The sequence below is a fragment of the Balaenoptera physalus genome, assembly GCF_965194825.1.
Source record: "Balaenoptera physalus genome assembly, chromosome: 11".
Taxonomy (NCBI): domain Eukaryota; kingdom Metazoa; phylum Chordata; class Mammalia; order Artiodactyla; family Balaenopteridae; genus Balaenoptera; species Balaenoptera physalus.
This window is the reverse complement of record NC_138896.1, coordinates 29,465,689-29,479,671: the sequence shown is the minus strand read 5'-3', so window position 1 is coordinate 29,479,671 and position 13,983 is coordinate 29,465,689. Positions and strand designations below refer to the sequence as shown.

At 41.6% G+C, this 13,983-nt stretch overlaps 1 protein-coding gene across 4 annotated transcripts in view; it reads right to left on the bottom strand.

Moving 5' to 3' along the window:
* Positions 1 to 2,325: 2,325 nt before the first annotated feature.
* The window catches only part of ADGRF1 (adhesion G protein-coupled receptor F1), a 37,936-nt gene continuing 26,278 nt past the window's right edge, over positions 2,326 to 13,983 (bottom strand). For all 4 annotated transcript variants that reach the window (XM_082413838.1, XM_082413836.1, XM_082413835.1 and 1 more), the window contains 6 exons: positions 12,498 to 12,686; positions 9,266 to 10,639; positions 7,551 to 7,592; positions 6,484 to 6,543; positions 4,809 to 4,875; positions 2,326 to 4,263 (listed from right to left, as the gene is read on the bottom strand). In XM_082413838.1, coding sequence (XP_082269964.1) covers positions 4,190 to 4,263; positions 4,809 to 4,875; positions 6,484 to 6,543; positions 7,551 to 7,592; positions 9,266 to 10,639; positions 12,498 to 12,686 — 1,806 coding nt within the window. In that variant the 3' untranslated portion in view covers positions 2,326 to 4,189. The remainder of the gene's footprint in view (positions 4,264 to 4,808; positions 4,876 to 6,483; positions 6,544 to 7,550; positions 7,593 to 9,265; positions 10,640 to 12,497; positions 12,687 to 13,983) is intronic.

Here is a 13,983-nt window from a genome sequence, read left to right as displayed (position 1 = left end):
TGAAGACATTTTCCGTTGTTTTCTAGCTTATACTGCTGCTGTGAAGAGTCCTGATAATATTCTGATTTGGACCCTTCAGGTAAATCCTACTTTTTCTCTCTGAAAATATTTGCATCTTCTTTTTTTTTTCTTCTGTGACCTGAAATTTCACAATACTGTTGTCTCAGTCCATTTGGGCTGCTATAGAAAAATACTATAGACTGGATGCCATATAAACAACAAATACTTATTCATCACAGTTCTGGAGGTGGGAAGTACAAGATCTGGTGAAGGTTCTTCCGGGTTGCAGACGTCCGGCTTCTTGCTACATTCTCGGGTGGTGGGAAGGGCTGGGGAGCTCTGTGAGACCTCTTTTATAAGAGCCTGAATCTCATTCATGCAACATCCACCCTCATGGCCCAAACACTTCCCAAAGGCCCCACTTCCTACCACCATCACCTTGGAGACTAAGTACTAACATATGAATTTGGGGAAGACACAAACATTCAGATGATAGCATGTCTAACTGTGGGTCTATTTTCACTTATCATACTGGGCATTCTGTGGGCCTTTTCAGTAGAGAAACTCATGACCCTAAGTGACCTAAAATTGTTCTCTATTGATTACTTGAATGATGCCCTTCCTTTTGTTCCTCTAGTCTTTCTTTCTGAAAATCCTACTATTCAAATGGTGAAATTCTGGGTCTAGTCCTCTAATTATTTTCTCTTTCATTTTACATCTTTTTCTTTTATTTCTATTTTCCAGGTCATTGCCTCAACTTTATCTTCCATCCCCTCAGTTGAAGTGTTTTAGTGGTTATGTTATTCTATTTTTAGTTCCAAAGATCCTTTCTGTGGCCCCAGTATGCCTTTTAATAGCACCCTGTTCATAAAGGCAATGTTCTGTTGGAGGTTAGTATTGATCCCTGCCCTTCACCCTCTTTCTAGTCATGTCCCCCCACCCCCCTGCCCCTGCCCCAGCTGCCTTTCTCTGTTTTCTCCTTCATCTTCTAGTCGAGCTCATAGAACTGGATTCTAGGTGACACCATACTGGCTTTTTCTGTTTGTTTTGGCTTCTGCATTTAAGACTGGGTGCTTTCCTAGAAAGCCTAGTGGCCTGTGACAGTTTGGCTATACTTTTCAGAGTAGGACATTGAAGAGCTGATTGGAAGGTCTGTGAACAAAGTGCGTATGATGGCTCTTGGCTTCACTGTAGGGTAAGCTGTGTGAACATTTCATTAGCAAACACCCAGAGTCAGTATCTTTCAGTGTTTTCTCCTGGTGATCAGATTCTCCAGAGAGGACCATCCCAGTCTCTTGCCAGGAGGAGGTAAACCTCGCTGCTGGTGTTATATGTTAACTTTCACTGAATCTCTTTGTTTTGGAGATGGTAAACTCTCCCTCAAATGCTTCTGGAGTCTCTCAGTCCCCAAATCCCATTTTTCCCCCACATATCCATATATTCTATTGCTAAGATGGAGGAAGGGATGGTTACTTGGTTGCTTGGGGTGAGGGAGGCATCTGAGAGTCTGTTTCCTAAACTGGCTTTGAACAACTGTACGGTTTAGTTCCACCTTCACTTCACTTCTTACGGACACTGGTGCTGCCAAGTCTCAAGTCTCTTGGGGGATTCTGCAGGGTAAAGCAGCTTGCTTCTTGGCTTCCCCCGCTTCTGGCTTCACATTTAGCTTTCTTAGGCCAGCTAAGTCAGTTTGCACTCACCCCACCTGCTTTCCAAAGTTCTGTTGCTGTTGCTTCCTCTCTCTCTCCTTATCCTTAGTAGTTCAGGTCTGGTAATCCCTTCCTCCTGCTGTTCACACCTTTAGAAATCCCCTTCCCTTGAGTGTGGCCAGGACTTGTGACTCACTTCTAGCCGATAGAATATGGCAAAAGTTATAGGATGTCACTCCCCTGAGTACCTTATATTGTACAAGACTCTGTCTTAAAAGCAGACTGGACTAAGAGACTCTCCTTGCAGGCTTAATGACATAAGTGACCATTTTGGAAAATCCCAGTGGCAGGGATGTGTAGGTGACCTCTAGTGTCCCAAGGTAGCCTCTGGCCAATAGTCAGCAAAAAGCCAAGGTTCTCTGTCCCACAGCTGCAAGGAAATAAATTCTGCCCATAAACTGAATGAGTTGGAGGTGGATTCTTCTCCAGTCGAGCCTCCAGATAAAGATGTAGACCAGCTAGCTCCTTCAGTCTTGTGAGACCCTGAGCAGAGGACCCAATTAAGCTGTGTCTGGACTCTTGACCCAGGGAAACCGTGAGAACATAAATGCAGGTTGTTTTAAACCCCTAAGTTTGTGGCAGGTTTTTACACAGCCATAGAAAATATTCCAATGTCTTTCTCCTTTTTAAATTCTTTTATTGTTGTTTCAGTAGCATTCTGGAAGGGAGCTGAGCTGAATGTGTGTGTAGTCAGTGGGTTAGACAAACATGATATATGGTATGTGATCCAACACACTTTTAAAAGACCCTAATTACAATTAAACAGGCAAATAAAAATTCTAACTACTTGTTATGGACTGAATAGTGTCCCTGCAAAATTCATATGTCGAAGCTGTAACCGCCAATGTGATTATTTGGAAACAGGGTCAGTAGGGAAGTAATTAAGGTGAAATGAGCTGATAAGGGTGGGGCCCTAATCTGATAGGATTGGTGTCCTTATAAAAAGAGGAGGAGACACCAGAGAGCTCTATTTGCATGTGCATGGAGAAGAGGCCATGTGAGGACACAGACAAGACAGAAGAGCAGTCTCACTAGAAAACAAGCCCGACGGCAGCTTCAACTTGGACTTTCTGGACTCCAGAACTGTGAGAAAATAAATTTCTGTTGTCTAAACCACTGGTCTATGATGTTCCGCTATGGCAGTCTGAGCTGACTAATATAGTCCTACAGATAGCAGTAAATGTGGACTTGACTTACTTTTGTAATCACAGGCTGCTGAGACTTAGGACATCAAGGCTACTCGTAAAATAGTAGCTAGATGATGCCTGAGCTCCCTTGCAGACCAAGGAGTCTAGGATTCTAATTACAATTAAATTAGCAGTTCCAATCCTGCTAGGCTGACTTATATAACCCTCTTCTTATTGTAGTTCAACTTCCATAACTACTACCCTGGCATAGCCATTTGCCATCCACATTGCCCTGCTCACATCTCACCTCTCTGTGCCTTAGTTTCAGCAGCTGTAAAACAGGGATAATATTATTCCCCCTTCACAAGCTCATTGTGAAGATTACATGAGTTAATAGATGCAAAGCACTTAGAATAATGCCTGACACATAGTGAGCGCTCTCTACATGTTGTTTCTTCTTTTATGACTTCTTACCACCACCATCATCATCATCATCATTGCAATTGTTATTGAAAGAAATCAACACTTGCTTTGAAAATGCCACAGCAGATTTTTAGGAGACTTTATGAGGCTGTAGAAATGGACTAGGAACCAAAAGTCCTAAAAGCACCCTTTACTGGCTTCACTTTGGGAAGTCACTTCACCTGTCCAAGCCTCTATTTCATCATCTCTGCACTAGGTCTGCCTGGACACGTCACGTCATTGGATGGGGGACCAGATGAAAGTGCCTTGTAAACTGAAAAAATACTGCATTATATATATATAAAATACTGCATTATACTTCCTAAGTAACGGCTATGAAGCTATCTGAAATGGACAGTTCCATTTTGTTTCTGATTAACTTTCAAAGTTCAGTGACTGTACCTAAAAAACAAGCATAAAATCTAACTGGAAGTTTTTGGAGGAAAACGCCTTTTCTCTAGGAAATTTCACCAGTGACTTTTTTATAAGAAAGTGAACATGGTCCATCAATGTATCTAAAGTGATTTCATGACATTTCCTTACTCCAATTCAGATGATTAGAAATGTCACATGAATAATGCTATTTTATGAAAAAAGGAAACCATAGTTTGTGGCAGTGAGAGGCTAGTACAACTGACATAATTTCCGACAAAAACCTAATCTTCTGCATTTATGAAGCAATTCCTTTGAATCAAACCCCATGGAAGTAAATCTCTCCATTTAATTGAAGATAAAGATGGCTGTCACGAAACTGCTGTGAGTTCCTTATTATATTCTCAGACTCCGAAATCAGAAAAATCCATTGAATATTGAACATCATTTCTTCACTGACATTTAGCTCTAATGTCAATTTGCTCCAAAAAATTTTTCTTGATTTTAGGGTTCCCGGCCTTATTCAGATGATGAAAACTGAGTTAGCATGATGTCGTTTGAGGACTCTCCAGTATAAGAAAGTACATATTTGCCTAAAAAAGGAAAAAGAGGATAAGAATTATTGCTACTATGTTGGAATCAAGCATAAGACCAAAATGAAAATAAGCCTATGCAATTCCTTACAATTCTGGACAGTGTTAGGAAGAGGTTAGGGTGTACAGCATTTTATTAATGCCATAGAAGCTTACATTTGCCAGACATCTCTCATTTGAGAAGAGAAGCACCGTATTTTCAGACGTTGGGGAATGAGATTGGTTTGAGATCACTGAGTGTTACTGCTGGAAGGAAACTTAGTGATCTCTTAGTTTTTCTTTTGACTGATGAGGAACAAAGGTCCAAAAAGGTAAAGAGATTTATTAAAAGTCCTCAGGCTGGTTGGTGGCAGTGATAACAGGACCCAAAGCTTCTGCATGAGCACATTGAGCATTTTGGGAGGGAAATATGCTTTTTCAAGTTCCGACACTTGCACTTTATCTGAAATTCAAAGAACTTTGATTGGACTCTAAAGTGAGTTGCCCATGATGGATTCACGTTCTTTCTTCCTACCCCTTAGAACCTTTGGTTTGCTGTAACTCACGTTCGTGTTGGAATGGGTTGAAAGTCTTTTCGAATCTGGGTTTGACAGATGAATCTGATGACTTTTGCTGCACAAAAGAAAACCAAGTCATTTAGGCATTCAAAGTATTCTTTTAGGTGCCTGCTTTTTCATTCAAACTCCCTCAGAAGATTACAAACACTCATTTTTTCTTCTGCCAAATGTGCATTTACTTTAAAGCAAATGAGCCACCTACCCAGAAAACAAAATCTCATTTTTGTCACCTAATTTGAAAGTGAAACTGGAGAAGGGGTACAAATCCAGAAGATGCAAAGCCCTCACTGACCACTGCTGCCTTCTGAAAAGGGTCAACAATTTACATTAAAAACAGGGAGATAAACCACTGTCAGGCATCTTTACTTTTGGTTTTGGTGTATTTTACTTTTCAGTGTTTTTCTCTCTTTGGCCTTCCAATGAGAATAATTCTGACTTCCTGCTTTGTAGGGTGGGGAGTGTCCTGTCTTGCTTTATTAACTAAAGGTTTGACTTTAATGCAGTCACACATGCTGTAACTCCCTCCTTTTCTTAAGAGTAGAGAATGATTCATTAGTTTCACATTTTTTGTTTCAAGGGATTTTAGTTCTTCAAGACATAAAATCAAAATCACAGAATATTAGAACTTCTGCTTTGAGTAACTAGTCTAACACTTAATTTTTACATCTTGAGAACATTGAAACCAAAAGGTACTAAGTAACTTTCCTGAGGTCACACAGCCAATTGGTTACTGAGTCAGAAATACAGGGCAGGTCTGCCAGCTCCTGGGTCACAGCTTCCTAACCCACAGCCCTCTCCTATGAAATGCAGACCCAGGAAAATTATTTTATAAAAATGCCAGAGGCTAATTTCCTCACTGTTTTTTTTAATTTCAAAACGTTATATTATCCCTTGTTAAAAATCTCTAAATATCCATGTAGTTTTTCATGCACTTAAATCAGCTGATTTTTATCACACACAGAAATTTCTGCTTTAGAACCCTTTCTGAAAGGCCCTCCATGTCTTGCTAAAAGACAAAAGTCTGAGTTAACGTCAAAAATACAAAACCGAGAGGCAAGTACTTTTGTTCCTAACTATACTGTTCCTTACATGGATTGCACTTTTGTGGCAAAGAATGAAAACAAGAATCCTTTGTTTCCATACAAACTTGTCAGTTTGTAGACTGAAGAGCTAGAATTGCAAGGGACAAAGTCAGGTACACCAGCATAAGAGAAAATTCATAAAGATCATTTTACATATTAGAAGTTAATGAAGACTTCCCCCTCTGATTTTCTGGAGAAGGAAAAGGGGTCTGCAGGAGATCTAGACAGGCAGGCAGAGCAAAGGACCCTACTGATTCTAGATATTGGGAGACAAGTCAGACTATAGCAAGCAACACTGTTTAAATGTATTTGCTCTCAAGAGCACCACAGACTCCCATGCCTGAGAATCCTTGAAGCTTTCCACACCTTCGCATCCATTCACCCATTCACTCATTCACTCATTCATTCAACAGCTCTTTAATGAGTATTGACCATGTGCTGGACATTGTGCCAGATACCAGGAATATAACGTAACAGAAACTCAAGGGGTTTACACAAAAGTGGGCTTGCCGTTGAACTGCGTAAAAAAGTGCAAAACTGGAACTTCACGAATTGCCTCCACGGCTGCAGGAGATGATTACCTTTGATGCTTGGTTCCAAAAGCTTAAAGGAGACAACTTGTTGAGTAGCAGCTGTCGCAGCTATAGGGCAAAAAAGAAATAGTGAGGAACTACACATAGGCAATCATACAGAGGCAAATCAAGAACAAAACTGCAGAGTGTAATTGTTATTTAGTAGTAGTATTTCCCGGAAGCGTTTAATAGGCTATAAGCACGTGGATCTGATGAAAGGATTTCTTTTCTTTTATTTCTTTTCTTTACCTATAAACAAATCTAGAATGAAACAAAGAGCAACAGTATCAAAAACCATAATAATTCAGATTCTAGACATTAGTAACTGGCAATAATGGCTAAATTGAAGTTTATCTTTGAAGTGAAGAGTGTCCTCATCAAGTGAATGGTACAAACAATGGAATTATTTAGTCCAATCAAGAAGGAGGCAAATTGCTTCTTTGTAAACAGGGGTTTGGAGGCATGTGCAACAATTATGATAATTATAAAATATCCTTATCTTCTTATTAAAACGGAGGCTACATTTATTAGCTTATTGTCTTTACCTCTCTCTGCAGAATCGCTCAAAGCTTGGAAAAATAATGAAAGAAGTTTAAGTTTTTTTCTATTATCTTTTACTTACATTGGTCATCCTTCATTAGGAATTCTATTTAATGTTAGAGGCTATGTAATATTTACTATATAAAATTCTAGAAACATACAAATAGATAGGCCTTTCAGCATATTCTAAGTGAATGAATAAATTAAGTAAAGGAGCAAAAAGGAATTCACCCCTAAGGAAAGTTTTTCTGCTGGTTAATTATGCCAAATCATAATTTAAAAGTAAAAACAAGTTTCCCCTTTTTTTCTACAATGTTCACATTATATGTTGTGGTTAGTTCTCTACAGCTCTATTACCAGCAATGAGTGTTTAGTTTCTTTGTCTCCTGATTGAACCTACAGTTTGTGAAATTATAGAATTTTATTATGCAGGTACCCATGGTCTAACTTCTTATATATGAATAAAGGCCCTAGAACTGAAAGGGAGGGACTAGATGCCTGGGTTAAAGGAGAAAGAGAGAAATGAATACACATACCTTACTATCCAAGAGCATTCCAAAACATAAGATGAAAAAGCCCTTAAAAAAAGGAATAAGGCATATGTATTATCTTTTCCTTTTCCAGTAAAGAAAGCATTTATATGTATTACTATTCTATTATATCCCCTAACATTGAAATTATTTCCTTGTCTGTCCCCCTGTTGACTGTGGGTCCTTGAAGGTAAGGATACTGTGTAAACTCCACGACGCCTGGACTAACACAAAGTATGCAAACATTTTTTTTTTTGGTTGAACATATAATTAAATTATTGCGTGAATAAAGTCTGAAACACATGTAGAGCATCATTTTCCCCTTTGTGTCATCCTAAACCCAAAACAAAGAACTTCCATTTGCTTCTATGTCTTAGTCTTTCTTTAGGCATTAAACAAACGTTAACTAAGCATCTATGATGTCAGCAGTCACTGAAGTCCAACCCCAAGGCCAAGTAGAGGAAGTTGACTATATCAGCATCCTTTCCACCAGGTCCATCCAGCCCTTGGGTAACCCTTGGCAGAGTCTTTCTTGGACCTTGAAATCCTCCTCCCAGGCAGAGGACCCTCAGTTGGCGCCTGTTCAGACAGCATGTCACCAAGGGCCCTGGACAGAAGTTCCCTAAACCTGTCACCGTTAGGTGTGTGTTCTCTATGACTGCCCTCTGTGCCACCACCTAAACGTACCCTGGTTTGTTGCAGTAGGTGGAGAACCAACTGGATTCAGGAGATACTTATTGAGCGCTTACTCTGTGCCAGGCACTGCACTAAGTGCTAAATGCTCTCATTTAATCTTCACATTTACTCTAAGATACAGGTAATAATATCCCTGTGTACCAAACGAGAGAATTAAGGTATAGAGAAATTAAATAATTTGTTAGCAGTCACACAGTGGGATAGCATGACATATTTGAGCCCAGAGCTATTTAACTCCAGAGCTCAACCGTTTAACCCCCAATACCCTGAGTCATTGTCCAGAGGAGACCCAGCAAATATTTCTTGAACCAGGACTGAAGGCTCTCTTCCAGATTGACCAAAACCTAAGGATTGCTTTGCCCACCTACTCTCTGAACACTCTCTGATCGTGGCATGTAAAACCCATCCTTGGCAGCAGAGTTCTGCAAACTTTTTCTGTAAAGAGCCAGAGAGTAAATATTTCAGGTTTTGCAGGTCATCCAGACTCTCACAACTGCTCAGTTCTGCCCGTGTAAGGAAAACAGCCACAGACCCTAGGTAGACGAATGGGCATGGCTGTGTTCCAATAAAACTTTATTTACAAAGACAGTGCTGCCTACCATTGGCCAGGCCTTGCTTTCTGGCACATTAGGGACTTCCTTTGCACCATTCAGACTCAAAAAGCACTCTGGATTTATTTCCCTTTCCCTGTGTGCTTTAACAGACATCAGCACAAGACAAAGAGGACTGGGTCAACGGCAAGAGAGATTAGCGTTAGCTATGTGAACTCTAACAGATTTAAAACCCTGGAATGGATTACTGAAGAAGCCTAATATTCTGCTTCAGTATGAGAATAACCGTTGGGAAGACTGGATTTTTTTTATTTTTTATTTTTTTCTATTCACTGTTGCCAGGCAATTTGGGTTATAATAGTCCTGCTAGAGGCAGGGAAATGAGATCGCCCCCAGAGTGGTCTTCCCATGCTCAGTTCTCTACAATTATTCCAATTACCCGATGATGTATTAGGTGGTCCTTATCGCTCTCACCTGGGATGCATTGAGTGATGCGAAAATAACATGCCAGGCCAGATTCCGGCTGTCAACGATTGTTCCTATGCCAAATCCCCAGGTGAGCCCTAGCAGGGGGGTCAGAACGAGGAGGCTCCTGCCCATGTGGACGACAGTGGCCTTGCTGTCCTGAGTCAGCCTTTCTCCAACAGCGGGCCTCCAGAGCTTCGTGAGAACTAACAGGACCACCACCAAGTTCACAGCCACAATAGTCAGGGCAGGACCCGCAAAGGCCAAGAGAGGTTTGCTCCCATCGGACCAGTTAAGCCAACACACATCTTTCCTTTCATAGCCATTGCTGGGTTGTGTGACCGCAATGGTGATGATGGATATAATGAGAGGACACCCGTAGCCCAGGCAGAACCCGACAGCCACCAACGAAGGCGTGGCCATGTGGTGGAACACGAGGATAACCCGATAAGCCAGCAGGAAGCCTAGCATAAGCATCCAAAAGAACAAGGAGAGGTAGAAAAAGTGTGTAAAGAACACTGCAGCTGTGCAGACTCCGGAAGGGTTGGCCGTGGTGTCCACGGTGGCAGCGACAATAAACCAGATGTCTGCGATCAGGAGGCACAGGGCTATGTTCACCATGCAAATGTGACGCGTGTGTGAGGTTTGGCTTTTGTTGACCTGCTTCCAAAACAGAGCTTCGATGGTCAGGCATAAGATGAGACTTCCGATGGAGACCCCCAGTCCCACAAAGGTGATCCATTTCACAACGGGAACGATGGCAGTGGGGACAGAGGGTGACATCAGCATGGAGAAGGAGGTCAGGTGAGTACAGCGGCACGTCACCGAGTCTGGAGTTTCATTCACTAGGTGGCAGCCATTATCGTTCCACTGCGAATGGTTGAAATCCCAAAACACACAATGAGGCTGGCTCAGATTTGATTCTATCTTGGAAAAAGTCAGGAAAATTTCACTGATGGAATAGTTTGGGATAACCATGGATATCACGGGCCCATTGACCTGAGCATTTCCATTTTTGGTAACAGGTAGAATGTTCCCCAGGGTCAAAGAGGTCATGCTGATGATAGTTTCTGGAAGGGGCTTCTGGAATTGGTCTGACCTAATTAACGCATGGCCTCTGATGGGAATGGAGGTATTTTCTGGGAACATTTCAGTCTGATAGTTGTAACCCAAATTGCTTTGATTTGAGGATGCTGGAATCCCTTTCCAGTTAATGAATTCTCGAGAAAATTCCAGAGGCAGAGCTGTCGAAGGGACCAGAACGCTGATGTTTTCCAGTGACGCTAGTAACTGGGATCCGGCATTCTTTTCTTTCTGAAGTAACACCGTCCAGTTGGTTACCGAGGCAGAATTAAGGACGTGGTCAGATATATTGATGACGTTCTGAAATACAAGGGTGAAAGTCAGTTTGGATTTTGAGTACACAGGTCAGAGGACTACGGGTGGATAGTCATTAGTCTTAAGCTCAGGAAAAGTGCCCAGAGAACTGGCTCAGTTGAGGACCACATTAAAACTCAGCAATGAAATTCAGCTCTGGTGCTCCACACGGTGGAAGCATTGGGTTAAGAAATGAGGGTCAGCAGAATCATGTCAGTTCCAGGGTGAGCATCCCCGGGAATTCATACTCCGACTGGGGCTTCGGCGTAGAGGAGGAGAATCCTGCAATGGGTGCTGCAGAGTTTGCATCTTCTTCCTTCTGAGATGGCAAACGGGACTGCATGACTCCTCAGGCCGAGGGTCCAAGAGTGAGACGTTACTTGTAATTGCTTTCCCATATCATGTTTTTTTTTGCTGATATCAGAAGTTCTAAATTCACGTCATGAATGTTCAAGTTTTAATTCATTTGTATTTATGACTTTTCTTTAATAGAGGAGAATATAAAGCAAAAATCCTTAAACACTGGGCATGCAACAAGGAAGCATTGAATTGTTGTGGGTTTTAAGGGTCAGTCTCAGTTTGAGATTCCTTTTCAAGGAATTCCCTGGCAATTCAGTGGTTAGGATTCTGCGCTTTCACTGCTGAGGGCCCAGGCTCGATCCCTGGTTGGGGAACTAAGATCCCGCAAGCAGTAAGGCCAAACAAACAAACAAAAACAATAGCAACAACAAAAACCAGGTTCCTTTTCCAAACGTACCTGAAAGGCAGCGTTTTCTCACCCAGGACCCTCATTCACTCTTACGGGTCTGGTTCCCAGGCATCTGCTGCGGGCGTCTATCCCTCTGGCTGAGTCTTACCCTAACTGAGCCCTCTGTGGCTTCTGGCCCGAATCCCATAGTGAGCTTCTCCTATTGCCCCAGCAACCTCTGCCTTCTTTTTGTTTGTGTTTGCTGCTCTGTTTTGGTCCTTCATTTTATTTTTAGCCTTTTTGTGTCATCTTGTTTTAGTTGGTCTCTTGTAAACAATGCATAGTCAGACTTAAAAAAAAAAAAACAAATCTGAGCATCTTTGATTCATCTTTGAGTTTAACTTATTCACACTTAATGTCATCTCTGATGTTATGTTCACCTTATACAGTTAAGCAGGATTGTGTGATTATGTAATAGTATACATTATATAACCCAATTTTGTAAAATATTATATGCTTTAACATATACAATGCACACATCCGAAGTGTTTGGAAGGATATTTATTTAACAAATATTTATTGAGTACCTGCTATGTGTCCCTTGTCAATTTTCTAGGCACTGAGGTGACACATAAAATGTAAGCAGTGGCTATTCTAGGGTGACAAGATTACATATCACTTATTTTTCTTTTTGTTTATTTGCATATCTTATAGTGAGCATGTCTCATTTGAGTAATTTTTTAAGTTAATTTTTAAATATCCAAACTAAATCATGAATTCCCCATCGAAAAAATGGAGTTCTTAAAATATACTAAATATGATATACTAAAGTCAGAGCTTATGGCCACGGGAAGGAACAACTGCCGACTCAATATTAAATATTAAAAAGTTGGCACCTGCGTCATTCAGCGTCATTCAGGGCAGAGGCTCACGCTTTCCCCTCAACCAGATGCTGTCCAGGCAGTCTGCCTGGAGGCAGCTCCCTCTTACTTTGAACTCACATAATTGATCCCGGGGATTGCTTGTACACTGCAGAGGAAGCAGTGAAGCTCACATCAAGACTGTTACATGGCTCTTTGGTCCTTTTCAGCAGCACCCCATCAACTGGGGCTTCTGCCATTCCTCCTGCAAGATTGAGCATTTAAAGTGAGCCATTCAAGCTCAGGCAGACCTTACCTCCATTGTCGAAATGGACACATTGAAGTGTCTTTCTAGGGACAGGGACGAGATATTGCCCAGAATTGACACCACAGAAGCCAGATTCCCGGCTGTGGTTGATGGGTTTTCCTGAATGACCATTGACAGATTCTGCACCAAGGATGACACGGTTGCCTCAGTGGCGTTGCTGGCAATCACACTGAAATTCTAGGAATAGAAATGGTTATGTTCTGGAAAACAATGAAATGTTTGTGCTTCATCAGACTTAAATCAGATTTCATGGCCACAAATAACCAGCATTTGTATGGTGCATTATAACGTAGGATAATCATATAACAATGTTAACAACAATATAATGGCTGTCATTCAGTGCTTTCTATTTTCCATACAGTGTGCTAAACGTTTTACTGGGGATTCACTGATTTTATCTTTACAATACCCTTTAAAGGAGGTACCATGATTATTTTCATTTTATGATTAAGGGAACTGAAACTTGAAGAGATTCACTAAGAAGCAGTTTTATATAAATTGTTACCCTGATTATACAGAACCTGATGTTCAGTGAGATTCAGTGACTTTCCAAACAGTACCCAGCTAGGAAGTGGAAAGGTAGGGTCTACTTGGCACTAAATCCTATGTTATATCCATTATACTATGCTGAGAAATCCCTATAGAGGATTTAGAGGGACATACGTGGAGATTTTGCTACACTTGGTCACTGGATTTGGGGTTTTACTTCTTCCTTGAGGCTCCCATCTGCTTCCACGACACTGAGCTAATTTGGAAGGCAGCCAAGAGGGATAGTCCCTTTGTTCAAAGCACATCAACCCGGGATCCCAGATCCCCCCTGTTTTCCTGTTTACTCTTCTCAGCTGACAGAGCTGTCTTCTGCCTAGGGCACCTGGGATCTGACTGTCCTCACACCCTGGGGTGACCCAGTCCCAGCTACGATTCGTGTCCAGAAACTGGGCCAAAGAAGGCAAGAACAAGGATAAACCTCAGAAGACATCTGCTCCAATCTTCCTCCCCAGTTTACAGATGAGAAAACCGAGGTCCAGAAAGAGAGCAGTAAAGCTTCCACAGTCCCTTGGTGAATATTGTGGGGTTCTCTGCTTCCAAAGCAGGGTCTCTGGCTGGGACTGAAGTTCTGCTCACTATGAACTATTTGCAGGATAGTGTCTGTGAACTGGTCTTGGAGCTCCTCTTCCATGACTTGAGTTTTAACTCCTCACCATTTGCTTCCATCTTTCTATCTACTACATCTTAAGTACTTGAAACTTCCTGAGAGAGCATCATGTGGAGGTCATAGCACTGGGCTGGAAATCAAGTGACCATGTTTCTAGTTCAACACTACTGCTACCAGAGGGACCACTAGCCCCTTAGTCTCCCCTTTTCTGATCTATAGAAGGAAGTTGGTAAGGCGCATGGCCCTGGAGAGCCATTGAAGTTCTATCGTTCTATATGGCTGACTCACTCCCTGCCCCGGTTTCTGACAAATGTACTA